The sequence below is a fragment of the Opisthocomus hoazin genome, chromosome 1 (assembly GCF_030867145.1).
Source record: "Opisthocomus hoazin isolate bOpiHoa1 chromosome 1, bOpiHoa1.hap1, whole genome shotgun sequence".
Taxonomy (NCBI): Eukaryota; Metazoa; Chordata; class Aves; order Opisthocomiformes; family Opisthocomidae; genus Opisthocomus; species Opisthocomus hoazin.
This window is the reverse complement of record NC_134414.1, coordinates 7,488,548-7,512,161: the sequence shown is the minus strand read 5'-3', so window position 1 is coordinate 7,512,161 and position 23,614 is coordinate 7,488,548. Positions and strand designations below refer to the sequence as shown.

The window sequence follows — 23,614 nt, the reverse complement described above, 5'->3', positions numbered from 1 at the left end:
TAGTTCAATAAGATTTAGTTTGGATGTCAATAAAAATCACTCATAACCACCGTGCAAAGTGAGGGGAAGACAAAAAATGAATCTGTTTACACTCTTTCTTTCGACAGGATAATACACCCAGCCAGCACACTACAGAATTCACTGTGCTATCATTTATAAAGCCTTCCTATGAACTCCCAACGTATACCAGCCCCCTGTGTTTGAAGGCCAGAGCTGTATTGTGATGGCCTTTGTTTGTTATGGCACTTACCATTACTGGTGCACCAGTACCATTGTTAGAAGCGTCCATATTTTAAGGATGCATAAAGCATTTTCAGCAGCATGACTTAAAAGTTCTGAAGTGAGAACTATTGTAGCTGCTGCACTGAGGTAATCGCAATGACAGTATTTCTGCCTGCCCCCGGTCCTTCCTTTATGGTGGGAATTCTGCTAATTTAAAACATTTTGAGCATGACAAATGGCCTTTTTGACTATCTTAGTGGCTAGAGATACAGTATGCAGATACAGGAAACCACAGATTTTTGAATCAAATTATTTCACTTCTCCGTGCCTCAGTTTCCCTATCTGTCAGAAGTGTAAGTCTGCTCCCCAGACAATCCAATCAGCCAATCGGATAACAGAACCCAACAGATCTGATAACAGCATTTCAAAGCTTACATACTCCGTACTTGTAAAGCTCTTAAAGATTCTTGTTTGAAGCTTGACAGAAGAGGGTACTATGGGAAAAAAAGCTGATATTAATGATTTATTGATTGCACACTATATTGAGAACTATTAAATCCCACTGCCTTGTGGTATCAGTTCTGTGAAACGCCAGCATTTCTATATCTACTCTTTTTCACCTCTTTTGGGACAAATTGTAAACATATGAGTATAATCCACAGAATATAGTCTATGAAACAATTTACTATCGTTCATTTAAAAGTATCTCCTTGAGTGTTCTGTATTCCTGGCAGCCCTTCAATTCATCCTAGCATGAACACACCCGTTTTAAATCAGCTCTTGATCTCTGAAGGCCAAATCCTGCAAGAGACAGAGTAGTTCTAGGAACACACAGTATTCTGAAATAGTACAGCCAAATGTCTAGCATAAACTGAAGTCATGTTTATTGTTTGTCTTACTTTCCCCTAACTATTTAGAGTCTGCTCTGGTCTGTCTCTTCTCTAAATCTAAAGCGGTTGCCTGCATTTTGCGGAGTGCCTTAGTTAGGCTGGGAAACAGATTCTTTGCGTTAACCCATTTCCAAAGTTTGTGTTTCTTAAGTACTTTCATAAATCTACCAAATACTGTGACATACCTTCCCCTGATTTTTTTTAATCTTAATCTGAAATACTGGCACATAAATAAAATTGAAGTTTATGTTCTGTTTTCCTCTGAATATGTGCAAGTAACGTATCATTCATACAGAGATATTCAACTTATATTATTCCTGCCTCAAGTCCAAAGAACATAATTTTGACTGTTCACTGCAAGCGGATATATAAGATTGTTACAAATTGATGCCAAGGGGCCCATACTTGGAATCCGTTTTGTTTTTTCTTTGAGTTAACTTCCAAATTGCAAGAGTGTGCATAATGAATGTGTTATCTGGTCCTTCTGTTTTGTATTTTTGAAGGAGAAACAGCACATACCGCAAAGTGACTTGGCCTCCTTGCTCAGGTTCCATAGCAACCCAGTATTGCTGCAAATTCATTTTGTATTAATCAATTAAAAATTTTGCTCTGGCAGCTGGAATGAAAGTTTATGGGCCGAATCCTGCTTGTTTTACTTGGACCTGCGGTGGCAGTAAATTCAATGAGATGTTTGTCTGAGAAGGATACGGACTTGCATCTTTTGTCTCTCTCACTTTATTTTTTGTGAAAAGGTCAGACTTAATTTTTGTGTTTTCTGTCCAAGCAGAGTAAAGGAGGCAATTCTCTTAAAGGACCCACAACTTAAGCATCCATTTCTTCCAGAGTTGCTGACAGGTTAAAGAGGGAGGTATCGCTTTGCTCCCCGCACGTTTTAACTGGATGCTGCCAGCACAGATGACCAGTGAACACCTTCCATCCAGCAGCCTTTAAAATCTCCTGCTGTGTCCACCCCAATTTTGCGTGCCCAGAAGGGAATTTTCCAGGGAGCACGGTGGTACGTGCAGTGCCCTTCACAGCAGCGCAGCCCTCAGAAACGTGGTTGGCATGCGCGATTCCTAGGGAACCTTCCCTTGTAAAGGTCAGCTCATGCACGGCTGGAAGTGCACGTAACGACCATGAAAGCCCATGGGAACTTCTCATGTACTCTCTGCAGTGGTGCAGTTGATTAAAATCCAAAATTTTCATTAAAGAGGTTTTGGAGGGTTTTTTTAGTTTGGGTTTTTTGTTTTGTTTTAATGTTTTTCTTCGAACAGATTTTCTTTTCTCCTTGCCAAAACTGAAATACTGGGAGATCAGGAAAGTCCATACCAAAAAATCCAACCTGCAACCATGTGGAAATGGTAGACAGTTTCTGACACAGGCTGAGAAAAGCACTGACATTTTGCTTTTAGTGTTACGATTCCAAATTCAGCTCATTCTGCTCCTGGTCTTTATGTCCAGACTACAGAGTTCATGTACAGATATGCCAAGCGTGCTGTCATACCAAAACACAGGGAGAGCACTGGGGGTCACCAGTCATTTACTACACAATTTTTTTATCAGGGGTAGTCACACCGTTAACCTGCTTTTTATGCATTTTTACTGGTCTTTGGGTAAATGAGTTAGAGGCTTGAAACAATTTTTTTAAATCATCTACTTTGTCTTTCTCGATGGCTGGAAAAACATGTCCTCCAGTTACAATGTACACTGAAAAACTGTATGGGTCTGTAGGAAGATGTAGGTGTAACACTTTCTTTCCATTTCACTCATCATCCCGCTAGAATTCAGGCTCTGACTACATAGTATTAGAAATATATATCATCCTGTATTGCAACAAACGCTTAGCAAACCAAAGTGATGATTTAAACTTTATTACGCGTCAGGGCTCATCAAATCTCCATCGCAACAAAGAGTACGACACAGAGTAGACTTCGCTCCTTCAAGAGCACATCAGAGTTAGAGCTGAATCCCCATTTGCGTGTCTGGGTCTGCGCCAGTGAAAGCAGAGCTCATCCACTTGCACATGCTCCCTTTTTTTGCTGTCTCTCTCCAGCTCCTACCGGTAATTAACACAATAGGAAGGTTATAGCCTTGGCACCGTACAAAGGGTCAGGGAGTGTGAAGCGGGCTGCAAATTCCTTAAAAGCTGCATTCCTAAAGGGGGAACTTCTCTGCCTGGAGGGTTGTCAGAAAGACCGAGACCCAGACAACTCCAGCGCTGAGAACAACAAAACACGCAGGGCTCACAACTTCTGCACACAGTCCACGTGCTGCAGAGACTGTAGTTCGTGCAAGATAGTGTAGGTTCTCCACCACGGTGGGCTTCTCCTTTGGGTGACCACAGCCACCCCAGTGTCTCTGAGCGCATATACAGTCCTCCTCTATCCTCCCTGGTTCCCAGGCTTTGCCTTCGATGCCACAATTTCTACTCTGATTATAATTTACAATTTATAAGATCTGCATATGACAGGGACGTGACAACCAAGGGCTTACCATGAGACAAAATGATGACCAAGGTGGAAAGAAACTTAGCAGAACCAGCTCCGGGGGATTTAAATGTTAAACCCATTTGATTGTTTTGGATTTGTGTCCTTTTCTAAAGTGCTCATGTTGTGTTTCGTAAGAAATATTGTACAGCTATGTTGTGTGCTATGTTATGTTTCAAATGTGTTTTTTTAGAAACAGATCGTTTTTTAAGTTTGCTAGTTTTCTTGTGCTGTTATTCCTTTATTTTGACAGATTTTGCATGACAACAGTTCAGTATTTGGGAAAATGTGGGCGATTAATCATTGCGACTTTCAGATCAAATGCATCAAGGGGAAAAGCTCATATTTAAATGCATTGTCCTGTATTTATATGTCTGTGTTCATATTCCCCCTGTTTTTATCAAAATACTGCACATATCTGACCTCCACATTTGCCTGACACTTTTTCACCACTTTAGGGTTTCTGATTTCCACTTTTCTTTTAAAATCTGACTGGAATAAGACCCTAACAACCATTAATTATTTACAGTATGCTTTTCAAATTGGATCTACTTAACCTCCACGTACCTGATCCAATTTCCTCAGTCAGTAGAAGCTCTTTCCTTGATCAGGCGCAGCTTCATGTACAATATTATCCAAGAACCTAATTTTAAGCACTTCTTGTGATTTAATCAATGAAACGACACTGTCTGCACTGAGCTTTGCTTCAGCCCTGGATGGATGCGGTAGTTGGGTGATGTGCTTCAACACCCCATAGCGATGCCTGGCTCGAGCGAGGCAGGGTTCAGGCTGTTTGCCTTATAAACTCGATAATGGAATGGTTAAACCCCATCCCCAAACGGACTCTACTCTTTTCACATGAAATCTGAAATAATTTACCTCACAATACATTGGGCAAAACTTTTCCCTGAGTACAACGCAGCCCGGCGTCGACGCTCGGCCTCCTTGACAGCGAGTGCCTGCTGTGCCGCGTGAAGCGTTATCTCACACCAGGGGCTCCCTCCGAGGCCAAAATCTTAAAAAAAAGCCCTGATGGATATGAATTGTAATCGACGGTTACCGCCCGAACGGCTGCGGCGGTCCCCTCAGAGCAGATATGTGCAGCCGGACCCCCTCACCCACTGGGGCAGGCGTCGGCTGGGGGGGGGGGAAGGGGGGGGTGGCCTTCCCTCGTGCCCCGGCCCAACTTTCTGTCTCTCTGTCTGTCTTTCGTCGGTTTTATTTTTGTTGATTTTTATTTCTTGTTTTTGTGCCTTCCCCCCCCCCTTCTCTCTCTGTGTGTGCGTGTGTGTTTGTGGCCCGCAGGTCCTCCCCTGCGCTGTTCGTCCGCCTCCTCCACCCCCCCCGAGCAGTCCCCCTCCCCTCTCCCCTCGCCGCCGGCCAATGAGGGCCCGGGGCGGTTGCTGGGCAACGGCGCGGCCCAGCCGGCCGCGGACTCTGACTCTGAGGAAGAGTTTGTCCCTAATTCATTCTTAGTTAAAAGTGGCTCTGGAAACCTCTGTGTCGCCGCCAACGGTGAGTGACTTCTCTCTCTACTTAACTTTTCTTGCTCGCCTGGCAGTGGGGTGCGGGGATGGAGGTGGGCTGGGGGTGTGGATGCGCTCTCTGGGTGGGTTTGGGGGATTTTGTTAAAAAGAAATTGGGGTGGGATAAAAAGGAGGGGGACAAAAAAAAAAATCACCTCATGAAAGCTGGAAAATGCAGCATTGGAAAGGTTTGAGCTGGCTGCTGTGCGTGTTGCTGGGTGGCTGTGGGGAGGTGCACTGTTGGTACCTGGGCAGAGCTCAGAAACTTCACCTGAGGTGAAGGCTGGAGCCCCCTCCCTGTTTTGGAGGAGGGGGGATTTTGGTTTTGTTTGGGGCTTTTTTTGCTTTCTTCCTGGCTGAAAAACTCACCAGAGAAACCCCCTTCTCTGTGAGGGCTGAGGGTGGCCAGGTGGGCTCGCGCCGCTGTCAGAAACCTGTCACCGAAGGGGATCATGGGTGGAAAAGGCGATGCCGAAAAACTCAGATTTTGCTTGTGAGCTGTGACAGCGGCATCAGCACCATGTGCTCAGCCTCAGAGGCCAGTGTCTGTGTCCGCATCTCCCTCAGAGGCGCTGCGAGATGCTCTCGGGGTAAGTATTTGAGGCAGCAGCGCAACCTCATGCTTCTGGGATGCTCTGAGACTCCCAGAACGAGAGCTGAGGGTGCTCAGCACCACCAGACAGACCGTGCTGCTTACACAGATACCAAGAATGAGATTCACAGCTCTCTGCTGCAAAGACAATGAGTCATAAACGGAGAGGTAACGCTCATTGGCAAGGAAATGTGAAATTTCATCAAGGGTAGTGTAACCTGACAAAGTGCAGATTACAGCAGTGGAATAGCAGTGGCCACTCAGGCCGCTGCCATCCGGCTTGAGTGATAATTGCTCACAGGTCTGATTTATGATGAAGGAGAGGGCATTCAAAGATATCTTGAAAGAGAGAAAGAAAGGTGAGAGAGAGGTTTACTGCAGCTGGCAACAGTTTAACTCCATTTATGCTAAGCTTCTAAGAAGGTTTCCTAGTACGCTGTTATCTCCGAGTAAGGAGAGAAAGTTTGACATTTAATTTGTCCCTCCACGCCCCCACCCCTTTCCAGGCTTCCCTCTTCTTTTCTTTTGTGGCATTTGTTATGGTAAAAACAAACTTTCCCTTCAGGGTTTTTCAAAGGAGAAGGTTATCTCCTCTGAATTGTCATCCTAAGGAGAGTAGGGGGAAATACAGTGTTGTATTCATTCAGGAAACTGCTTAGAATTCATAACCTCTGTTCGGCTTCCCCCCCTCCCCTCACACCCTGTAACACACACACACACATCTGACTCCTTATAGTCACAGTACATTGAAATCTGAAATCATGTGGATGACCCTCCTGTTGGAAATAAAGCCAAACTCACACTCCACCTCGTGTTTTCAACATCATAACGTATGTACTTTCTCTGTGTTCATTTAGGGAATATATCTGTACAAATATGCACACCCTCCAGGTAAAAAAAGGGAAGAAAGAGAAAGCAAGTGAGATTAAAGACCTTAATCTCTTCTTTTACTAATTAGCTGAACAACAGAAAAAGCATTGTTCAGAGTCCACAGTGGGCTGATGACATTATTGTATTATTGATGTGCTGGTGAGTTAGACTTCAGGCTTTTCAGCTGCCTGCTTACTTATCCTCTTTTTTCTCAGTGCTTTTTGCATCGGCCTGCAGACATACTGCATTCCCTGAGGCCTTCTTTGTGTGTAGGATTCAGCAGGTTGGTAATAAATATGTCCCACACAAAGACAGGGTGTCTGGGGTCTCATTTGTGTGCTTATTCTAGTTGTTCAGTAATCAGAAGTGCAGGTAATGCCAGCACACTGGTGACCTGTTAGGATCAGCTCAGCGTCACTCCCCTATCTGGAGGAAAACAAAGGTGACTTATTATGCCACCTATCAACCCATAATCTGAGAGTTCACATGAATAAGAAGCACAGACCATACAAGCCCATCATGTCTAAAACCCAGAGACTCTTCTGACCTCTGTAAATGGATTTAATTGCTTTAGTTCCTTAATGTTCTGTTTCTATGAGGCTTAGTCAGCTTAAACTTTAAATGACAAAGGCAGGTCTTTATGTTCCTTAAATGGTGAAAATTAGTAAAAGCTTATTTTGGTTAGGACTAAGTTTAATACAGTTAAAGCACTCATTCTTGGAGAATAGTAGCTGTCTCAACAGCAGGACAGCCTGAGAATGCTGTCCAAAGGATTTGTGTTGCACTTTTTAATTGATTGTGGCTAGGTTTTCCTTCCACAGCTGTGTAAACTCAGCCTTAGAGAAGTCCATCCAAAGTAAGTAACACCCAGGGAGCAGCACTGCTGTTACAAATCCCCATGTAAATTGCAAATATAATGCACGTGGAACTTAAGAAACATGCTACTTTTTGAAGATACAGTAGGCTATTCTTTATCTAAGTTGCCTTCATTCCAGAAAGGTAATAATACCCATAATATTATTTCTGCGCTTCCAGGAAAATGTCCAGCTAAACTTTCAAGTGAAGGCTGGAATAAACTAAGAAGTATATAAATATGTGGTTCTCTTTAAGGGCTTTTAATTTTGTGTTGGATGTATTACAAGCCATTGTTTGTTTTTTAACTTATAAGGTGAAAGTTATTTAGAACACTAAAAATACACAATTCTTATTGTACCTGTACTATCAGCAGGTACTTAACCTTCAGGGAAAAAATGCTTTTCAGACTTGGACCTTTTTGCTTTTGTTTTTATACATGTCAACTCCAGAAGATTTTTTTATTTTGCCTGAAATTATCCAGGGTAACTAGGGTGTGAATGTCTCCATTCCATAGAATCATAGAATGGTTTGGGTTGGAAGGGATCTTTAAAGATCATCCAGTTCCAACCCCCCTGCCATGGACAGGGACCCCTTCCACCAGACCAGGTTGCTCAAAGCCCCGTCCAACCTGGCCTTGAACACTGCCAGGGAGGAGGAATCCACAGCTTCTCCAAACAACCTGTTGGACTGTCACCACTCATAGTAAATAATTTCTTCCTTATACCAAATCTAAATCTGTCCTCTTTGACTTTAAAACTGTTACCCCTCCTGCTATCACTGCAGGCCCTAGTAGAAAGTCTCTCTCCATCTTCCTTATAAGCCCCCTTTTAAGTGTTGAAAGGCTGCACAGAGAATTCCTTTCGCCAGGCTAAACAACCCCAACTCTCTTGAACATCTCAGGATGTTTCCTTTCAGAAACCTTAAAATTTCCTGATTTGAGGATTTCAGCACTATTTGAAAAGTAGGCTGCCTTGAAGTATCTTGGTGGACTTTCAGAAACAGTTCTTCAGGTTTCTCATCAGTCATACATATGCATGTACTGGTGCATAGGTATATATGTATATGACTGATGAGAAGCCAGAACCATCTGAAGGCATCCAATCTTTAATCTGATTGTTTTAAGAAATTAACAAATGCTGTGTTGGATCAGAACGTTGGTCCATGTCATCTCTGACAGTGGTATGGGAGGAGAGGCACGAGCCAGCTGGGGTTGCAGGGAGGGTGCTGACTGGCTGGGAAAGGTCGAGCATCAGCCAAGGAGAGGGATGTAGAGGTTGGTGATTGGCTTGGAAGCAGCAGCTCCCTTCCATTTGAACCAGTAAATAACATGAAAAATAAACTAAAAAATAAAATTGAGTGTTTTTAGGGAAGAGTGTCTAGCAAGAGCACATCAGCCTGACCATTGCTGTCCACTTCCTTCAGCATCTGCAGCTGTGGCACTGGGGACGTTAGCAGGTACATCTCTGCATAGCACAGCTGTGAGGCAGGGAATTGGCTGTTATCCCCATGGGGAGCTGATGTGCTGAGTGACAAGGAACAGATTTTGAAAAATATATGAAATCTGTGGAAAACTGACATCTAAATTCCTTTGAGAACGCTGACCGTGTTGCCTCGTAGTCAAAGCCAAAGTGCGTGACTTCTTCCAGCTCTTTCATCAGTGAGCTGGCATGCAGTGTGAAGTGTGCTTTTGTCATTTTTTTGGTGTCTGGTGTGTTTCTCCAAGTTGCTCGTATCAGGCAGACAGGAAGGCTGGAGGTAGACATTTGAAACAACCTCTGCAGATGGGAGCCACAAAATCCAAAATCACCTCTCGTTTTGGGCATTTTAATATTCTCAAACACAATTTCAGAGTGCAGGGCATGGATTTTATTTAATATTAGCAGAAGTAAGGAGATACCAGAAAGTTGTAAGAATATCTAAACCTGACTCTCTGGTCCTAGAAATTACTTTATTTAGGTGACACCGGAGGTAACATCTACTAAAGTCTCTGTAGGAAGGAATTAATACAGTCTGGAATCTTATCACCCATTTCTGAATATGTGTACCCCAATTTCTTGGCTTCTCCCTCAAATATATCCCTATTCCAACAACTCTTGTTGCTCCCTACTCATTGAACCAGTCCTGTTCCTTTGCTACCACTAAAGCCATTTATTCACAAAAAAAGCAGCAGCGGAGGGTCACGCTGCCAGTCACCCAAGATGACATTGCTGCTGGAGAGAGAGAGAGAGATGGTAGGTAGGCATGATTCACAGTATTATTAGACTTTGAATTCCAGGAGGAGTGTTCAGCATTGCGTGAAGCATGGACAATGCAGCCCTCACCTCAGGCACAGATTGCGTTGTCAGTGGAGGGGAGGAGGGAAAACCATGTTGAGTACGCAAATAAATATTCCAGGGTCAGATCCTAGGAGACGAGCCTGGCTTCCATAGAATCCTCAATTTCGCAGGAAAACAGGCCAAATCAGAATCAGCCTGACCCCAGAAACTGAAAAAAACCCCACAACATGCTGCTTCTACTTAGTGGGATCTGCATGAACGAGCCACTTTGGCAACAAAATCGGTGGTCAGGGAGTTAAGGCAGATTTGTGTGCTGCCTTTGCCACTTTTTGTTTAGAGTGCTCAGCAGTTTGAAGCAGTAGGTTTCCCTAAGATCTTCTTTCTCATTTCTAACTAAATTTGACCAGTCTAGACCTCCTGAACCTGAAGAATATGGTCCTATTTTCTTTTTAGGATTCTTTTTATCTTTAATGATCAGACTTGAGCTGTTGAAGGCAATAGCCATTATTAATTTACCTCCCTTTCCTATTCTTCGGAACTTGTCAGCTGTTTATTAAACGGTTTGGCCCAGATTTATGAGAACAAATCCTTCACAAAAAGGCTGATGAGGACTACTAAAGCCCTGTTTGTGTTTTGTTACGTAGCTGAATTTGATATAAATTGCAGATTGCTGGCACTTTATGGTGGGTAAACAACCAGATCATCTGCTTGCCACTGCTGCCATGGCTGGATTCCTTCAGGATCTAAACTGAAGTCATCTTCGAGAAATACAGGGCACTTTCTGCTGAAAGTCTTTAATCTATCTATGCATGTGCTCAGTGTTTTTTTCTTCGGTGTCACGTAGTCTGCCACACAGACGCTGCTGTTCTCAGACTCATTCTGCAGCCCAGTGTGACCTGCTGAAAGGCTGAACTTAGCATCAGCCTGCTTTGCATCAGGCGCCACTCCTCTGATCTGCAGGTCTGACATGCGTTGTCCTGCTCAAGCACAGGGCTAGGTGTTCACAACATGGGGATGGAGGACACACTCACAGAGAAATCAAACTGCAGCAGGGAGCTCAAAAGACACAGAATATTGAACCATTTCAAAGAAAGAATAGTGTGATGTGAGGCTGCTAAGAAGTGGAGAATTTTCGGGGATCTGACTGAGGCGAGCAAAAGAACCTTTGATAATATAATCTGAATAATTGATATTTTGCTCATCTAATAATTAATAATAAATCCCGATTAAATTCAATTTTCTTTTATGTAAGGCTTTTTTTTTCTTTCCACACAGGCTTGTGGATGGAGGGTCTGTTCTCTTGTTGTGTTTTGTCCTTGCACAATGCTTTCTGTTTCTTCTTTCTTTACTACTCGAATAAGTTTGTTAAGTAAGAATAACAATTAGTTTCTGCGTCCTTTATCAGAGATTTGCAGAATCCATTAGCACTCAGTGTTACTCATAATGGTAATTCATAATGACAGAAGTGAAACTGAGGAATGGGGTGATATAGCCAATCATTTTCCAAGTGTCTTTTAAAATATGAAAAATATTCTTTGGATTATTGTGTTTGCTATTAAGACTTATTCAAACTTTTTAGATTAAAACTTAATATGACCACACACCTCCACAAAATTTCAGAAGTTCAGGAAAAAAGTCTTAAGGAGAGGTAAGGTTTAAAAAGATACTTAGTTTAACAATAGTTTTACAATAACCTTTAATAAAAGAATTTTTTTTCAGAATAGTGGTGATTGAAAAAGAAAAGGTGGCAGAAGTGCTTGAAAACAAATCTTCTGAAAACCAGTTTTACATAATTTTTCACTGAATTTATCATCTAATTTGGGAACATGTTCAGAGTTCAGCCTGACACACCATGACCTAAATTCCTCCCTTTTCATTTTAGTCAGAAAACTTAAACAAGAGGCATATTAATCATAAGCTTTCAGTTTAGTTAGAGGCATTTCAGGCCATGAGGGTCTGAATCATCCTGAAGAGATTCCTCTTTTTCCACTCATTGTGGACAGAGCCGTGGCTGACTATGGGTCCATAGGAGCCTGAGAAGTTAGTTAGAAGCCTGAATCCGGTCATTTAGCTTGATTTTCACAGTTGTCAACTACCTGAATTCACTGAAACCATCCAAAAATTCACCGACATATTTGAAAATTTGTCCTCAAATCATTCCTCCAAATTTATCTCTGTTGTGAAGATGACAACAAGGTTCAGGTTTTGAATTCCCAAGCATGAGCCATTGCCTCTTAGACCCTGGAAGATCAAGTAAGTGGTTGTAAGCTGGCAGGTGTGAGGAATATCAAATCATGAATTACTCCTCCTGTTCACCGAGCGGTGGAGCCGTTCTGTTGAGATTTTGTTCCTCTAGTTTCACTCTTCCTACCAGGAGGAAAGATCAGAAAGATTTCAGCATGAAAGCTGCAGATCTTTCAGAGAACGTGAAGCTCTAGAAGTACCTTGCTGTCGCTTAAGCTCTTGCCCCATGAATTCGCTTTGCACCCTGAGAGTATTTGTTTAACCTGGCAGTTGTTTGGCTTCAGGATGAGCCAAAGGTGAGGAGCAAATTGTTTGCCATAGGACTAGATTCTTATCGCTGATATCGATGGGAGGCATTTGGATTAGATTCCTAGCATAACGAGGGTCAAATCGTGACCCAGCTAAAATCCTTTTGGCTCAAACTGGGGGAGGTTTGGTCAGGAGTGGGTAATAAGAATATACAGAAAGTCAGTTTTTGTTTTTGTTTTTTTTTTTTTTGCAAAGAATAAACATCCCAAAGAGGACAAAGCAAAGTTATGATTGTCACATTCAGTGAAGGGCAGCAATGAAATGAGTCACCTTTCTAGGCCAGTAGGGAACACACTGAATCAGTTAAAGCAGATTTATAGCTTTTTAGCTGTGATAAAACCGTATCAGTGTGTATATGAATTTACATAGGAGTAGGGTGGTTTTTTTGTTTCTTTTAATGCAAGCCACATTGGAAAGTGTGCACAAAGGAGCCCCACTCTGAGGAAAGACAACTGGAACAAATTATGTGCATTCAGACTTGTTAAACTGAATTGGCAGCAGAAATATTCCTGGTAACCTGAGCATTACAGCAGCATTGGTATAGTTAAGGTTATGTCAGCATTTCCATTAGAAAACCCTACTTTCAGAGGTTTATATCTGCAGTAAAAATTCACTGTGGGTTGAAACTTGACAAGCTGTGCAAGGTCTCGTCTGAGATGGATGTTTTTTACCTTATTCTTTACAAAATTGGGGAGAAAAATCTGTTTGAAGAGTCAAGCTACAAGAGCACAAACAAAAATAGCAGCGTTCTGGCTTTGATCCTTTTCAATGTAAAAAACCCCGTTTCTTTCTTTATAGTGCAACTACCAAATGTGCAACAAAATCTTTCTCTGAAGAAGGAATTAATCATTGCACTATTAAAGGAAATGAAACATTAATTTATGGCCCATTAGATGCTTTTTCACTGCAGGACTGCCAGTGTTTTGGTCTACCTCATGTTATACTGAGAGATTTGTGACTAACATGAAACAAAGCCCCCAAAGGAGCCGATTCTGTGTGGAAAAAATGCTTCTGAGCAGCTTTACAACAAAACATTGAAGGCAGAGTTGTCCAGAGATTGGAGCGAGTACTTGGAATTCAGCCTTCTGGTTTCTGCCACAGGCTTCTCAGCTAAAAATCTTAACTTCGGTTTCCTCCATTTTAAATAGAAGATATAGCAAGCCATTGGCTTCAGTATCCTTCCAAACTATTTCCTCATCAGTATGATGTTACTGGAGCTAGCCATGATTTACAGTACAGTGAACAAGTAGACAAAAAGGGACCCACGGCCCCATACTTGCAGACATCACGTGTCAGAGAGTAAACTAATCTTTTTTCTAAAACTTTTCAGATTTCTGCGGGCACAGCATTGAACTTGTTATTTCTGGGTATGTATCATCTCTGAGCTGATGCCTGTATGGCTGAGGATCTTGTAGGAGGCTGTGTGTGCTCTCAGTTCCTGCAGCGTTGTGTATCTTCTACACTTTGAAAAGTTGTAGCTGATGTTCACCGGGACTTTTTCCATTCACCAGATAAAAGCCTGTGTGGAATTGCAAAGTATTATAAAACACAGGAAGGAAGTCTGATGCTCGTGTGCTCGTGGCTGCCTAGTGTTATTACTGTGAAAGGGATCTCTCAGTTGGGAATGAGCTCAAACTTGGGGAAGGCTTGTTCCATTAGCTGTTTTCAAGCCATATGTCTCCGTTTTAAAATGAGGACCTGGAGGCTTTGAACTTTATTTATAAGCTGAAATTTTCTGGCCACTGTGAACTAGTGGTTAATTTGTAAGAGAGAAGATGCCAGAGGTCTCACTCAGACCTGTGTGTTCTTTCAAACTAAACATCCAGTAACTGCATAATCTCAGAAGATGTCTCCCCCCACTTCCTCCTCCATCGTTCCTGTGCTTTGCATTGTTCACTGTGTTTATTGTAACACACTATTAATCTCAACCACAGCTTTCAAACCATCATGTGACCCCAACAAGCTCTATCACACTGAAGCAGTGATAGCTTTAGGTACTCCGGGTGGAAGCTTTGAGGCTCTGAGTAGAAGGGAAAGGATCAGGTTAAAACGTTTGAGGCAGTAACTCAGAGGAAAAAGTGCCTTCTCTGGATACAGTGCATGTTTTCTGAAAAATGATATTTGGAACATGACATGAGGGGATAGTGCAGCTTCTTGCTGTGCATGTATGAACCACGGTGTATCCTTTGAAGTTACTTCCCATGTGTACCTGGGTGCAAAGCAGTAGGGTTGTTCTGTTCAAGAGAGGGCAATCCTTATCCGTGTGTCTAACAGCAGGACCAAGCCCTTAGTGCCCATGCTTGGTAGTAAAGCTGATGTGATAGACAGTTATGGCACAGAAGCAGCCTTTGATCTTGGAGGGATTTATATGAAAGACTGTCACAGTTCCTTAAGAGTCAATTGGGTTAAGCCTTTGAGGACTACAAGCCCCAGCATACGCATCCCAGATAAGAATTAATTTTGCTAGCAGTTTGGAAAACACCGGAATTTGAAGAGTTAAAAGCTTTGTTTGTTTTTAATTCGCACCATGTGAATTGAGACAAAACCCCCAAATACAGATGGAATAGCTGGTATAGTGTTTTAAATGTGTATTTGGCTCAAAGTCTATGACTGCAAGTTCGGTATATTGTAGTAAGTAATGCCTGGAAATGGGAGTCAGAAGACTGGTGACAGTTTGTGACCTTGGCCAAGTGACCTAAATGCTGATGTCTGACTCTTCAGTGAATAAAACAGGGGATAATGATCATTGTTCGACTCTTGTAAGCTGTGGAGACTTTGAGATTCTTGACTGAAAATGTGCTCGCATCTCCATAGGTAGGGGATGGTGATGCCGCAAAGTTTAGGCACCCTTTTTGTAACGTCTTCCAAGTCTGCCCTGCCTTTTAACAGAGAAGATTCAATAGATCTTTTTTCTCTTTCCATGTAATAATTAGGCCCATTAATGGGAGCCGAGTTAATTAAAGCCTTTTCCATATAAAGCAGATAAAGTGTAGCAAAAAGACAAAACGGTTCAAATCATAAGACAGTATGACAGAAACTAATAAAATTCAGACATTTGCTATATCACATTTCTGCTTAGAAGAGGTCAGCTGATATGGACATGTCAAAGTAGTGTGAAAATACACAACCATTCACTAAAGGCAGCAGTGGTGGGGTGAAAGACCAAGCGGCTCCATGTTACTTGAGCTACTCAAGCCTGAATCTGCCCCCTTTGCTCATCAACTGTCTCAAACAGCAAGTAGTCTTATCCGTAAGAGTGGTCAAAATAAGAAGGCAGGACTGGCCCTAATTAGTTGCCACCTAATTGTTCCTAACCTTTCAGTTCCTGGGACATCAGCATTCCTTGGAAATTAATCCCACAAAATATAGGGATGCCTTTCAGAGTAGTCTGAAAATTACTGTTGTCACTTCTTGTCTTTCTTACCTGTCCGAAGTCAAGATGCCCTGGCAGGGCAGTAAATTACCAGCAATTTTTACCTGTTGTCTTAAAATATATCCCTCCTTTGTGGATGATCTGGGCCTTTATCTGTTGTGCTAAATTTCTGTGGGTTTTCAAGGTATTTCTAGATATCCTGCCAATGTAGCCTCTTAATTTTAGTGTGTTGCATTTTCTTTCTGTCTAAACAAGACCTGTATTGTAGAGACAAAAAACTGCCTCTCAGAATTATTGAGGTTAAGCAGGTTAGAATTTCACCATTTTGGACACCTCAGGATAATAGGAGTTCGATGAGTACAACAATAGGGGAAAAGCATTCTGAAACCCTAAGTGGCCATATTTCTTTTCAGCATTTAGAGGGAAGGGGTGTTGTGGTGGCCAGGCCAGTAATACGAGAGCCTATGTCATCATACGCACTATTCAAAATCAGCCAGCCATGACAGCTCAGGAATTGGACTCCAGGTTCTCCCACATGAGGGGAGAGTTGAGCTTTGGGACCTGCTTCAGAATAATTAAAGTAACGGCACATGCCTCATTAGCATGACAGCTATGGGAGTGGACTTGGGATATAATAAAGTGGTGCAAGACCTTGGAGTGCTTCAGTAGGAAAGCTCGCAAGTGTAAAATCGATACTTTTGATACATTAGGTGGTAATGGAAGAAGCACAGCACAGAAGTGGTATGATCGGATGATTTAGTTATAGCTATAAATCTAGTGGCAGTATGGTGGCAACGTGATAGGACACAGCATTTCATAAGGAGCGCAGCACCAAGATTCATGCATTAGTCAAGTCTGGTGTTGAAGCACATGTGGGTGGGGGTTGCGTTACAGATAAAAATGACAGAGTGGTTCATCCTGGCAAACACACTGAGCTGGTAAAACAGGGATGCTTTGTAGTAAATGAGTGCTTTAGACAGAGGTGCCAATATCTGGATTCTGTATAGGTATTTCTGGTATAAAATTGTTGTGGTGAAATGAAAATCAGCATGGATTACTCCAGGTTGAACACATTGATCCCTTCCTTGCCTTACCCTGCCTGGCCAAATGTGGAGATTTTGTAAAAATGCTCTGGAGTCTCCTTTCAACAGTGAAACTACTACCATTTGATGATTGCTTGTGCTGTGTTTTAATGTAAATCAGGTCTTTGCCTTGCTACTCAGTTTACACAGCTCCTGCCCAAATCACCTTAAACAACTTATCTCCCTAAAACTGAGTGTGCTACGTGAGGCTATCACGAGGCTCTCTGTTCTACCTCAAGCCATATAGTTTCTCATTCAGGTGTCTTGTTTTTAAATTCATTCTTCCTCTTAACTTACCATAATTTTTGCTGCCCTTACTTGTCTTGCAGTCAGTTTTTCTACACCTCTCTAACAGTGTGGGTTATACCAACTGAGGTTGGTATAGCTTCACATATGCAACAAGTATCCAAAGAAAGAAAGGTCAGGTAAAAACAGAAGAGAGTGACATTGCTCCCTGCCATTAACGTATGCTTGATTAGGAAAAATATCATTAGGATTAGTACAGAGGAGAAGCAAGTCGGAGGAGACAAAGCAGCTTTTAGTGGTTTTGTAGAATGAGTTACAGAAATCTTTACTGTTGCTGCTTGTAACTTTTCTGATATGCCAGTGAAACTTGAAGCGAGAGGTCGTCTCAGAGGGTAATAGCTTCCAGCCAAAATGTGCTTCAGTCTACCAGACCACCCATCCTTTCTTTATCAATGAGGTCAAAATAATAGCAGTACTTGACACTTTTACACAGATGGGTAAAATCTATTGTGTCACCAGTAGATATTTCCAGAAACCTAACCCATGTAACTGTTTTTAATAGCAGAAGTAGTTATATTGTGCCTTTCCTGTGTATATCTCTAAGCAATTAGGAAACAGTAGGTCTCCTGGTACCTCCTTGAATCAGATAAGTGTGATTATCTCCATTTTACAGAGGTCACAAGTGACTAGCCCGAGGTCACCCAGGCATTCTGCGATACCATCGCGGCAGGATTCATCTCCCCTTATTCTCCCATTTCTGTAACAACCCTACACGATGTTCTCTCCCAAAAGCTACACAGAGACACTTAACACAATTGAGTGCTTCGGTGCAATTGATTTCTAACAGTCTGTGAGCCACTTCCTAGACCTGATTTCACCTGCTGAAAATGGCTCAGTATGATCAGGAGTTTTCCCCAGTTTACAGACAACCAGAATGTTCATGCGTGGAATTCATATAAAATACAGAAATATGGACAAAAGTCCAAGTACTACATCTATCTAGGTTTGCATAAAATATCCTGTTTGCTAATGGAATGAGAAATAAATGATTCTCAAACATAGTTGTGAAGTTCGCAAAGGCACCTTAACCACCTATTTGAAAACTGTGTCATAGTTTTTAGTCACATGTATTTCTGAACAGGGAATTTAGGCTTGAGCTGAATGTTGTGGTGGCTTCTATTTAAAACAGTTTGCTTTGTCTTCCATTTCGTCTCCGTAAAAACTCTGGAGCGGTTTATGTCAGTGTCAGTCCGTGCCAGAAGTTCCTCCAATCCATCTTGGGATAAAACACAAACAGTTCTCCTCTGATTGAACTGCAAGTTGGCTGCTGTCACGTGGAAAGCTGACTAAAGCCCTTTAATTTATGAAATGCTACGTAGTCCTCAAAAGATTGCCTAAATATTTTACTGCATGTCACTTTTTGTTGGAAACCAGAACCCGTATTTGCTGTGCTGTCCATTAAGTAGAACCTCTTCAAATTACTTCTGCTTCTAAATGGGAGTTTGTATGTGCTAACTTTTAGCTAACAACTTCAAACACGTTTCAGGGCTCTTGCATCTTTTTCACTATTTGTCTCCATCTTGGCTTAGCATAATATTTGTGTGCAGGATTTAGAGGTGGTCTTAAAGCTTTCATTTTTCTTTTTTCTCATATTTTTCTTTGCAGGGCACTGGAAGAGGGTGATATTTAAGGTCCTTGTAAAGAGTGTGGAGAAGTTTCATCTAAGAGACTAGGATGTTTGCATGCTACAATGGTTGATAAATTATTGTGTACAAGAGGTAATGACAATGTTTGAAGTTTTACAGAACTAATATTATTGGAAGCTTTTCAACACAGTAGCCATGGAAAGTTTGTTTCGGAGAGACTAAGGAACTGAAAGAAAGAGAAAGGATCTTTAGAGATGGCATAAGTGACTTGCGTGGCAGAAAGATAATCCCTGGACACACCTGTGCAGTAGAAACACAACATGTGGATTAGTTTTGTACTTAACCTGTCACTCTGGCATTCCCTCCGTGAACCGCCTGAGTGGTTTCTGCTGGCCCAGCTCGAGTGTCACCGCAGCCTCCGCAGCAGCCGCGTGAGCGCCGGTGGGTTTTAGTACCTAACAATGCGTGTTTGTTTGTTCATTTTGAGTCTGGTATCTGAGGTGGAATTTTAATAGTGTGAAAAATGAGGGGAGGAAAGAGAAAATGATAACCTGAGCACTGAAACACAGTGCTCAATACAATTTCTCAAACTTTGCATTCACTTCTGCTGCTCTTGTCACAAGCAGCTCCTCGACTTGTCCCTTATCCCAGTAAAGTGGAATTCTGCTGTTAGAGTTACTCTGCCAGAAAGCAGAGCGCAAGGGAAGTCTTAAGTCCCTAGTCCGGCAGTTTTAATCCCTCCAGCTAGTCTTTGCACTTACTGAACCGTAGTTGCTCTTGTATTACATATTTCCTTATGTTTTCCATTTTGCACTGTGAGAGTCCAAACACTGGTGCTTGGTGACTGCATGCCTGTAAAAACAGGAGTTTTGTAATTTCAGGAAAATTCTTCTTGACTCTCAGAGTGCTCCATATAAAAGGTGGGAAGTGAGAAAAAGGGGAAAGATTGTAAGGATCTGCCTGTGATTTCTGCCACCGCTGTGCATTTTGGAGGAAACGGCTCACCTGGATGAAGTACTTATTGCAAAAGCCAAACTTCTGGCAGAAAAAAGAGCATTGAATTCAAACCTGCCAATGCTCAAGAGAGGAGGAAGAAGAGGGCAGACAAAGACCTAAGAGCATCGAAGAAAGCTTTGTTTCAAATAGATTTGAGTTTCAGATTGGCCTGGTGTACTTCCTGTGGCGTTGGGAGTGCTGTAAATTGGAAGCGCTCAGGTTGGAAACAGGTCTGAAGCACTGATTTCTGCGCCCAAACAGAGTTACACTTACTGCCAGAATGGTTTATTCAGCTTGCTGGATGGGAGCCAGAGGAACTGACCGCCCTGTGAGCTGAAACCAGTGCCAGCCAGCCGAAGAATAACACTGCTTTGACTGAAATGGCAACTGTTTGTTTGTTCTCCCAGCAAAAGGGGGAGAAAAAAGCAGCTTTTAGTGCTGGTGGTGACAGAGAAGGTTAAAAATTGAAGAGAAAAAAAGAAGATTATTGTGAAAGAGGATGAAAGGTTAGGGACAAATTTTTCTCCTTGGTTACCTTCTGCTTGTTCTTCACAGGTTTGCAATTAAAAGAAAAGCTAACTCTTGTTTAGTTTTAACACACAGGCTTTTTCCTTTTTCTGCTAAAATATAGTTAGGTCTTCTATATAATAAATTACCTTTACTGATAACGTTTAGAATGTACCAAACCCACTAGGTGGTGTAGGCAGTGTCACAGCAACATGTGGTAGCTGTGGAGGTTACAAGTCACAGGCTTTCATGTGTTCACAGGAGAATTCTTTGCTGAGTAAATCAGCAGTTGAATGTGACTTGGGACTTGATCTCAGTGGCTTTAGCAGGAGTTGAAGGTGAGCAAAATATGCAAGCTGAGGTATTTTTAGGACTTTTTTTAAGTAATTTATGGAAAGGCTTGCTTTCCCCCGGTGGTTTTGTGGGCTGTCCCACTGTGAGTTTGGGATGGATCACTTGCTCTTGGTCTGTAGCGTACAGCAGCTCCTTACGTGCCGTACCGCAGTGCCGTTTGAGTGCCGAGACTGCCTTGGCCGGACAGCTTCTTGCTCAATGCTGCCATTTCACACATACTGTTTGACTTAGTCTTATTGCTTATTTATTCTGAGAGCTTTCATACCATTTGGATGCTAATAGCTGGCCAGATCGCACGCAAGAGGCCCTGGCAGAGAGCTGGCAGAGCCGCGCCGCGGGATCGCTGCCTGCTGGCTTGTAGCTGGTCTAAGGTCAGGCTGGCACCACCGAACAACCTCAGCTGGAGCCAAGTTACTGCCTGCCCTCTGTTTGTGCCACACTCATCCTCAGGGAATGTCCACCTTGCCTTCTTCTGGTTGCTATGCAACTGTCAAAGCTGCTCTTTTCCCCCAGCTTGTTAGTGTTTCTGGTAAGACAAACGGTTCCAGTTAGGCGATATTACTGGTGATATTAGTAGCATTTTTTTCTGTGTGTGTCAGGGCAAATCCTGCATTTGATTTTGCTGTCTCTGGAGATGTTTGGTGCTTTTTTTTGGTATGCCAGCCCCTGGAATTTTCCGATTACCCAACAACTTCAGTCCAACTGAAAGGAGAGTAAAATAAAGTTTCTAGTGCTCTCTATTGTGGAAAACAGGTTTAAACATGGGACTCAGCTACAGACTTTCAAACTGAAGAGGAATAAACAAAATCCAAGTGTGTTATTAAGATACACTTTAATAGTAAGTTTAATAATGAAAAATATTGAACTATTAACTATTTAATTACATTTTTAAACTTAAGAAATAGAAAATTTTAAGAAGTCATGTCAATCACGTGGGTTTTTGGGGCCCACCTCTTTCTGGAGGAGATTTACCCAACTCTTTTGGGATGGATAGACAAGGTAAGGAACAGCAGTGAGGGCAAATCAGTCAGTCTCACTATTTGAATGAAGCATGCAAAAAGAAGCATGGAAGATGGTATTTTTCAGTTCCATTTTCCAGATACTGCTAGAAAGGAGCAGCTGCTTATGTAGATATCATAAAACTTAGTGGTGATTTCAGAAATCAAAGATGGAGCAAGGAAGCAAGAAAGGAGAATTAGTCATCCTCTGGTCCCTTTTTGTTTTTAAATACCTTGGAAAATCTTTATCTTCCCCCTGTATTCCAGGACTGTCACCTGGGTGCAGCCTAACTTGTTTGGTCCTTCCAGCCTCCCCGTACTGGCAGCTTTCCTTCTGCCTCCCAGTGGGACGTTGGGCCAATTACTACCACACACAACACTCCAAGGTTAAATACGAGTCACAGGTTGCCTTATCGGGAGGTGGTGTGGTTTGCAGCTGCACGGTCTTCCTCCCTGGAAAGCATGAACTGCAATGCCATGTGCACCACTTCACGCACTCTTAAGGGTTAAACCATATTTCTGTGGAGTAATGAACTCCATCCCGTTACGAAACAGCTCTGCTCTACTCAGGGTGAGTAGAAGGACAAAGATTTGGCCTGTTGAATTTATACTGCTCCTTTTTAGTGATGTGCCAGAAGGAGAGATTCCTTCTTGCGCCAGCTGTGCTCTGCTTTAGAGTTGCCATTCTGGGCATTTAGAGGGGAGGCAAACTGACAGGCTAAGCACTAGCATTGCTAATACCTCAAACAAATGTTTTTCCGATTAATTAAAATAAATTGGCATAACAAGAAACACAGTGTGTGTCCTCAAAAGTGCAAAGTTGTTTTCTCGTGCAGCTTCCTGTTAGAGCAAGAACTGTAATTATCTCTGTTTGTGCTCGAAAGCAAATTTGGATCTTTTTTTTCCTAGAAATCAGTATTGCTTGATTCCCATTGCTGCTTAAAAGGCATGAGAGGGAAAGGCAGTTGTCCTTAACTGTGAAGTGTGTTTTTCCCTATGCACACAGGCCGTTCCCTTCAGCCTCCCTTAGGAGTGACCTAAGCACGGCTCTAGGTAGAGAACTTTAATCTGTGTTTGTACAGAATCACTCTCTTGGTTTGCATTATTTTATTATTTAAACATAATAAACTTCAGTGGTTCATGAACAACACATTGAAAGACAAAGAGTTGTGATAGTAGAAGAAGCAGCAGGTTTTCCTTGTTCAATATAGAGCCTTAAAAAAGAACAAAAAGGCTCACTGTGATTGTCAGTCGTGAAATAGTCCCATCGCTATCAGTAGGAATGGGAAAAGTCGTATCGTTATAGAAGTAGTTACTGGGCAATTCCTTACACAAAATAAAACAAGATATTAATACCGAAGTATATTTCTTACTATTGCTTGATTCCAGATTGGGATGCAAATTAATTTTCTAATTGTTTTTCTGTGTTGTGTTTAGCAAATTGTATGCTACCTCCTTTGCCATAAGCAGCACTGGTTAGATATTTTTTGAGTTACGTCAGGTAGTCCTAATAAGCTAGTCGTGTATTATCTTCTCTGATGCTATCAGATGTTGGATTGGGTCCACCTTTAAATGGGAAACCTCCCAGGAATGCTTGCCGATCTTGCTTGAATTGTTGCGGGTGCTTCCTGAGCTATCAGTTTTCGTTACCAGTCAGTGCTGAGCCAACACTCCAGGACAGTATCGGATGTTCTTTTAAACTGAGACATGAAACCAAAATCTTGACTGCTTCTTTGAGGCTCCTTAAAGATCTCTTGTCATCTTTCTAATACACAGATATCGACTCCGCTGTCCTAGTTGCATTCTAATTTCAGTAATTCTATTCCACCTCTCCAGATTTTCCGTCTTTGTCATTGGTTGAAGTAGTCTTTTTTTTTTTTATTTCCCCCAATTTGTATTCAAAACTTTTGGTTTACTGTTCAGCGGAGTGAAACGTAATGGACTGAGTTACCCAGGAGATGAGACTGGAAAATCAGGTGGTCCTGTTTTCATCTTAAGACCTGCGAATCTGTGCAGTGCTGTTTCATGGTAGGAGGCAGCTGCAATGTGTTTCACCGCAGAGGCACTCAAATGCGAGTGACGTGTCTCCAGCGTCTCTTTACCTGCTGCAGGACAGGGTGGGGAGGAGCATTAATTAAATTG

The 23,614-nt window shown here is 42.2% G+C and overlaps 1 protein-coding gene across 17 annotated transcripts in view; it reads left to right on the top strand.

Moving 5' to 3' along the window:
• Positions 1-23,614, top strand: part of TENM4 (teneurin transmembrane protein 4) — a 648,250-nt gene that overhangs the window by 364,211 nt on the left and 260,425 nt on the right. For 12 of the 17 annotated variants that reach the window (XM_075416263.1, XM_075416294.1, XM_075416284.1 and 9 more), the window contains one exon: positions 4,904-5,113. The exons of the other annotated variants lie outside the window; for them this stretch is intronic. In XM_075416263.1, coding sequence (XP_075272378.1) covers positions 4,904-5,113 — 210 coding nt within the window. The remainder of the gene's footprint in view (positions 1-4,903; positions 5,114-23,614) is intronic. 17 annotated transcript variants of the gene reach the window in all.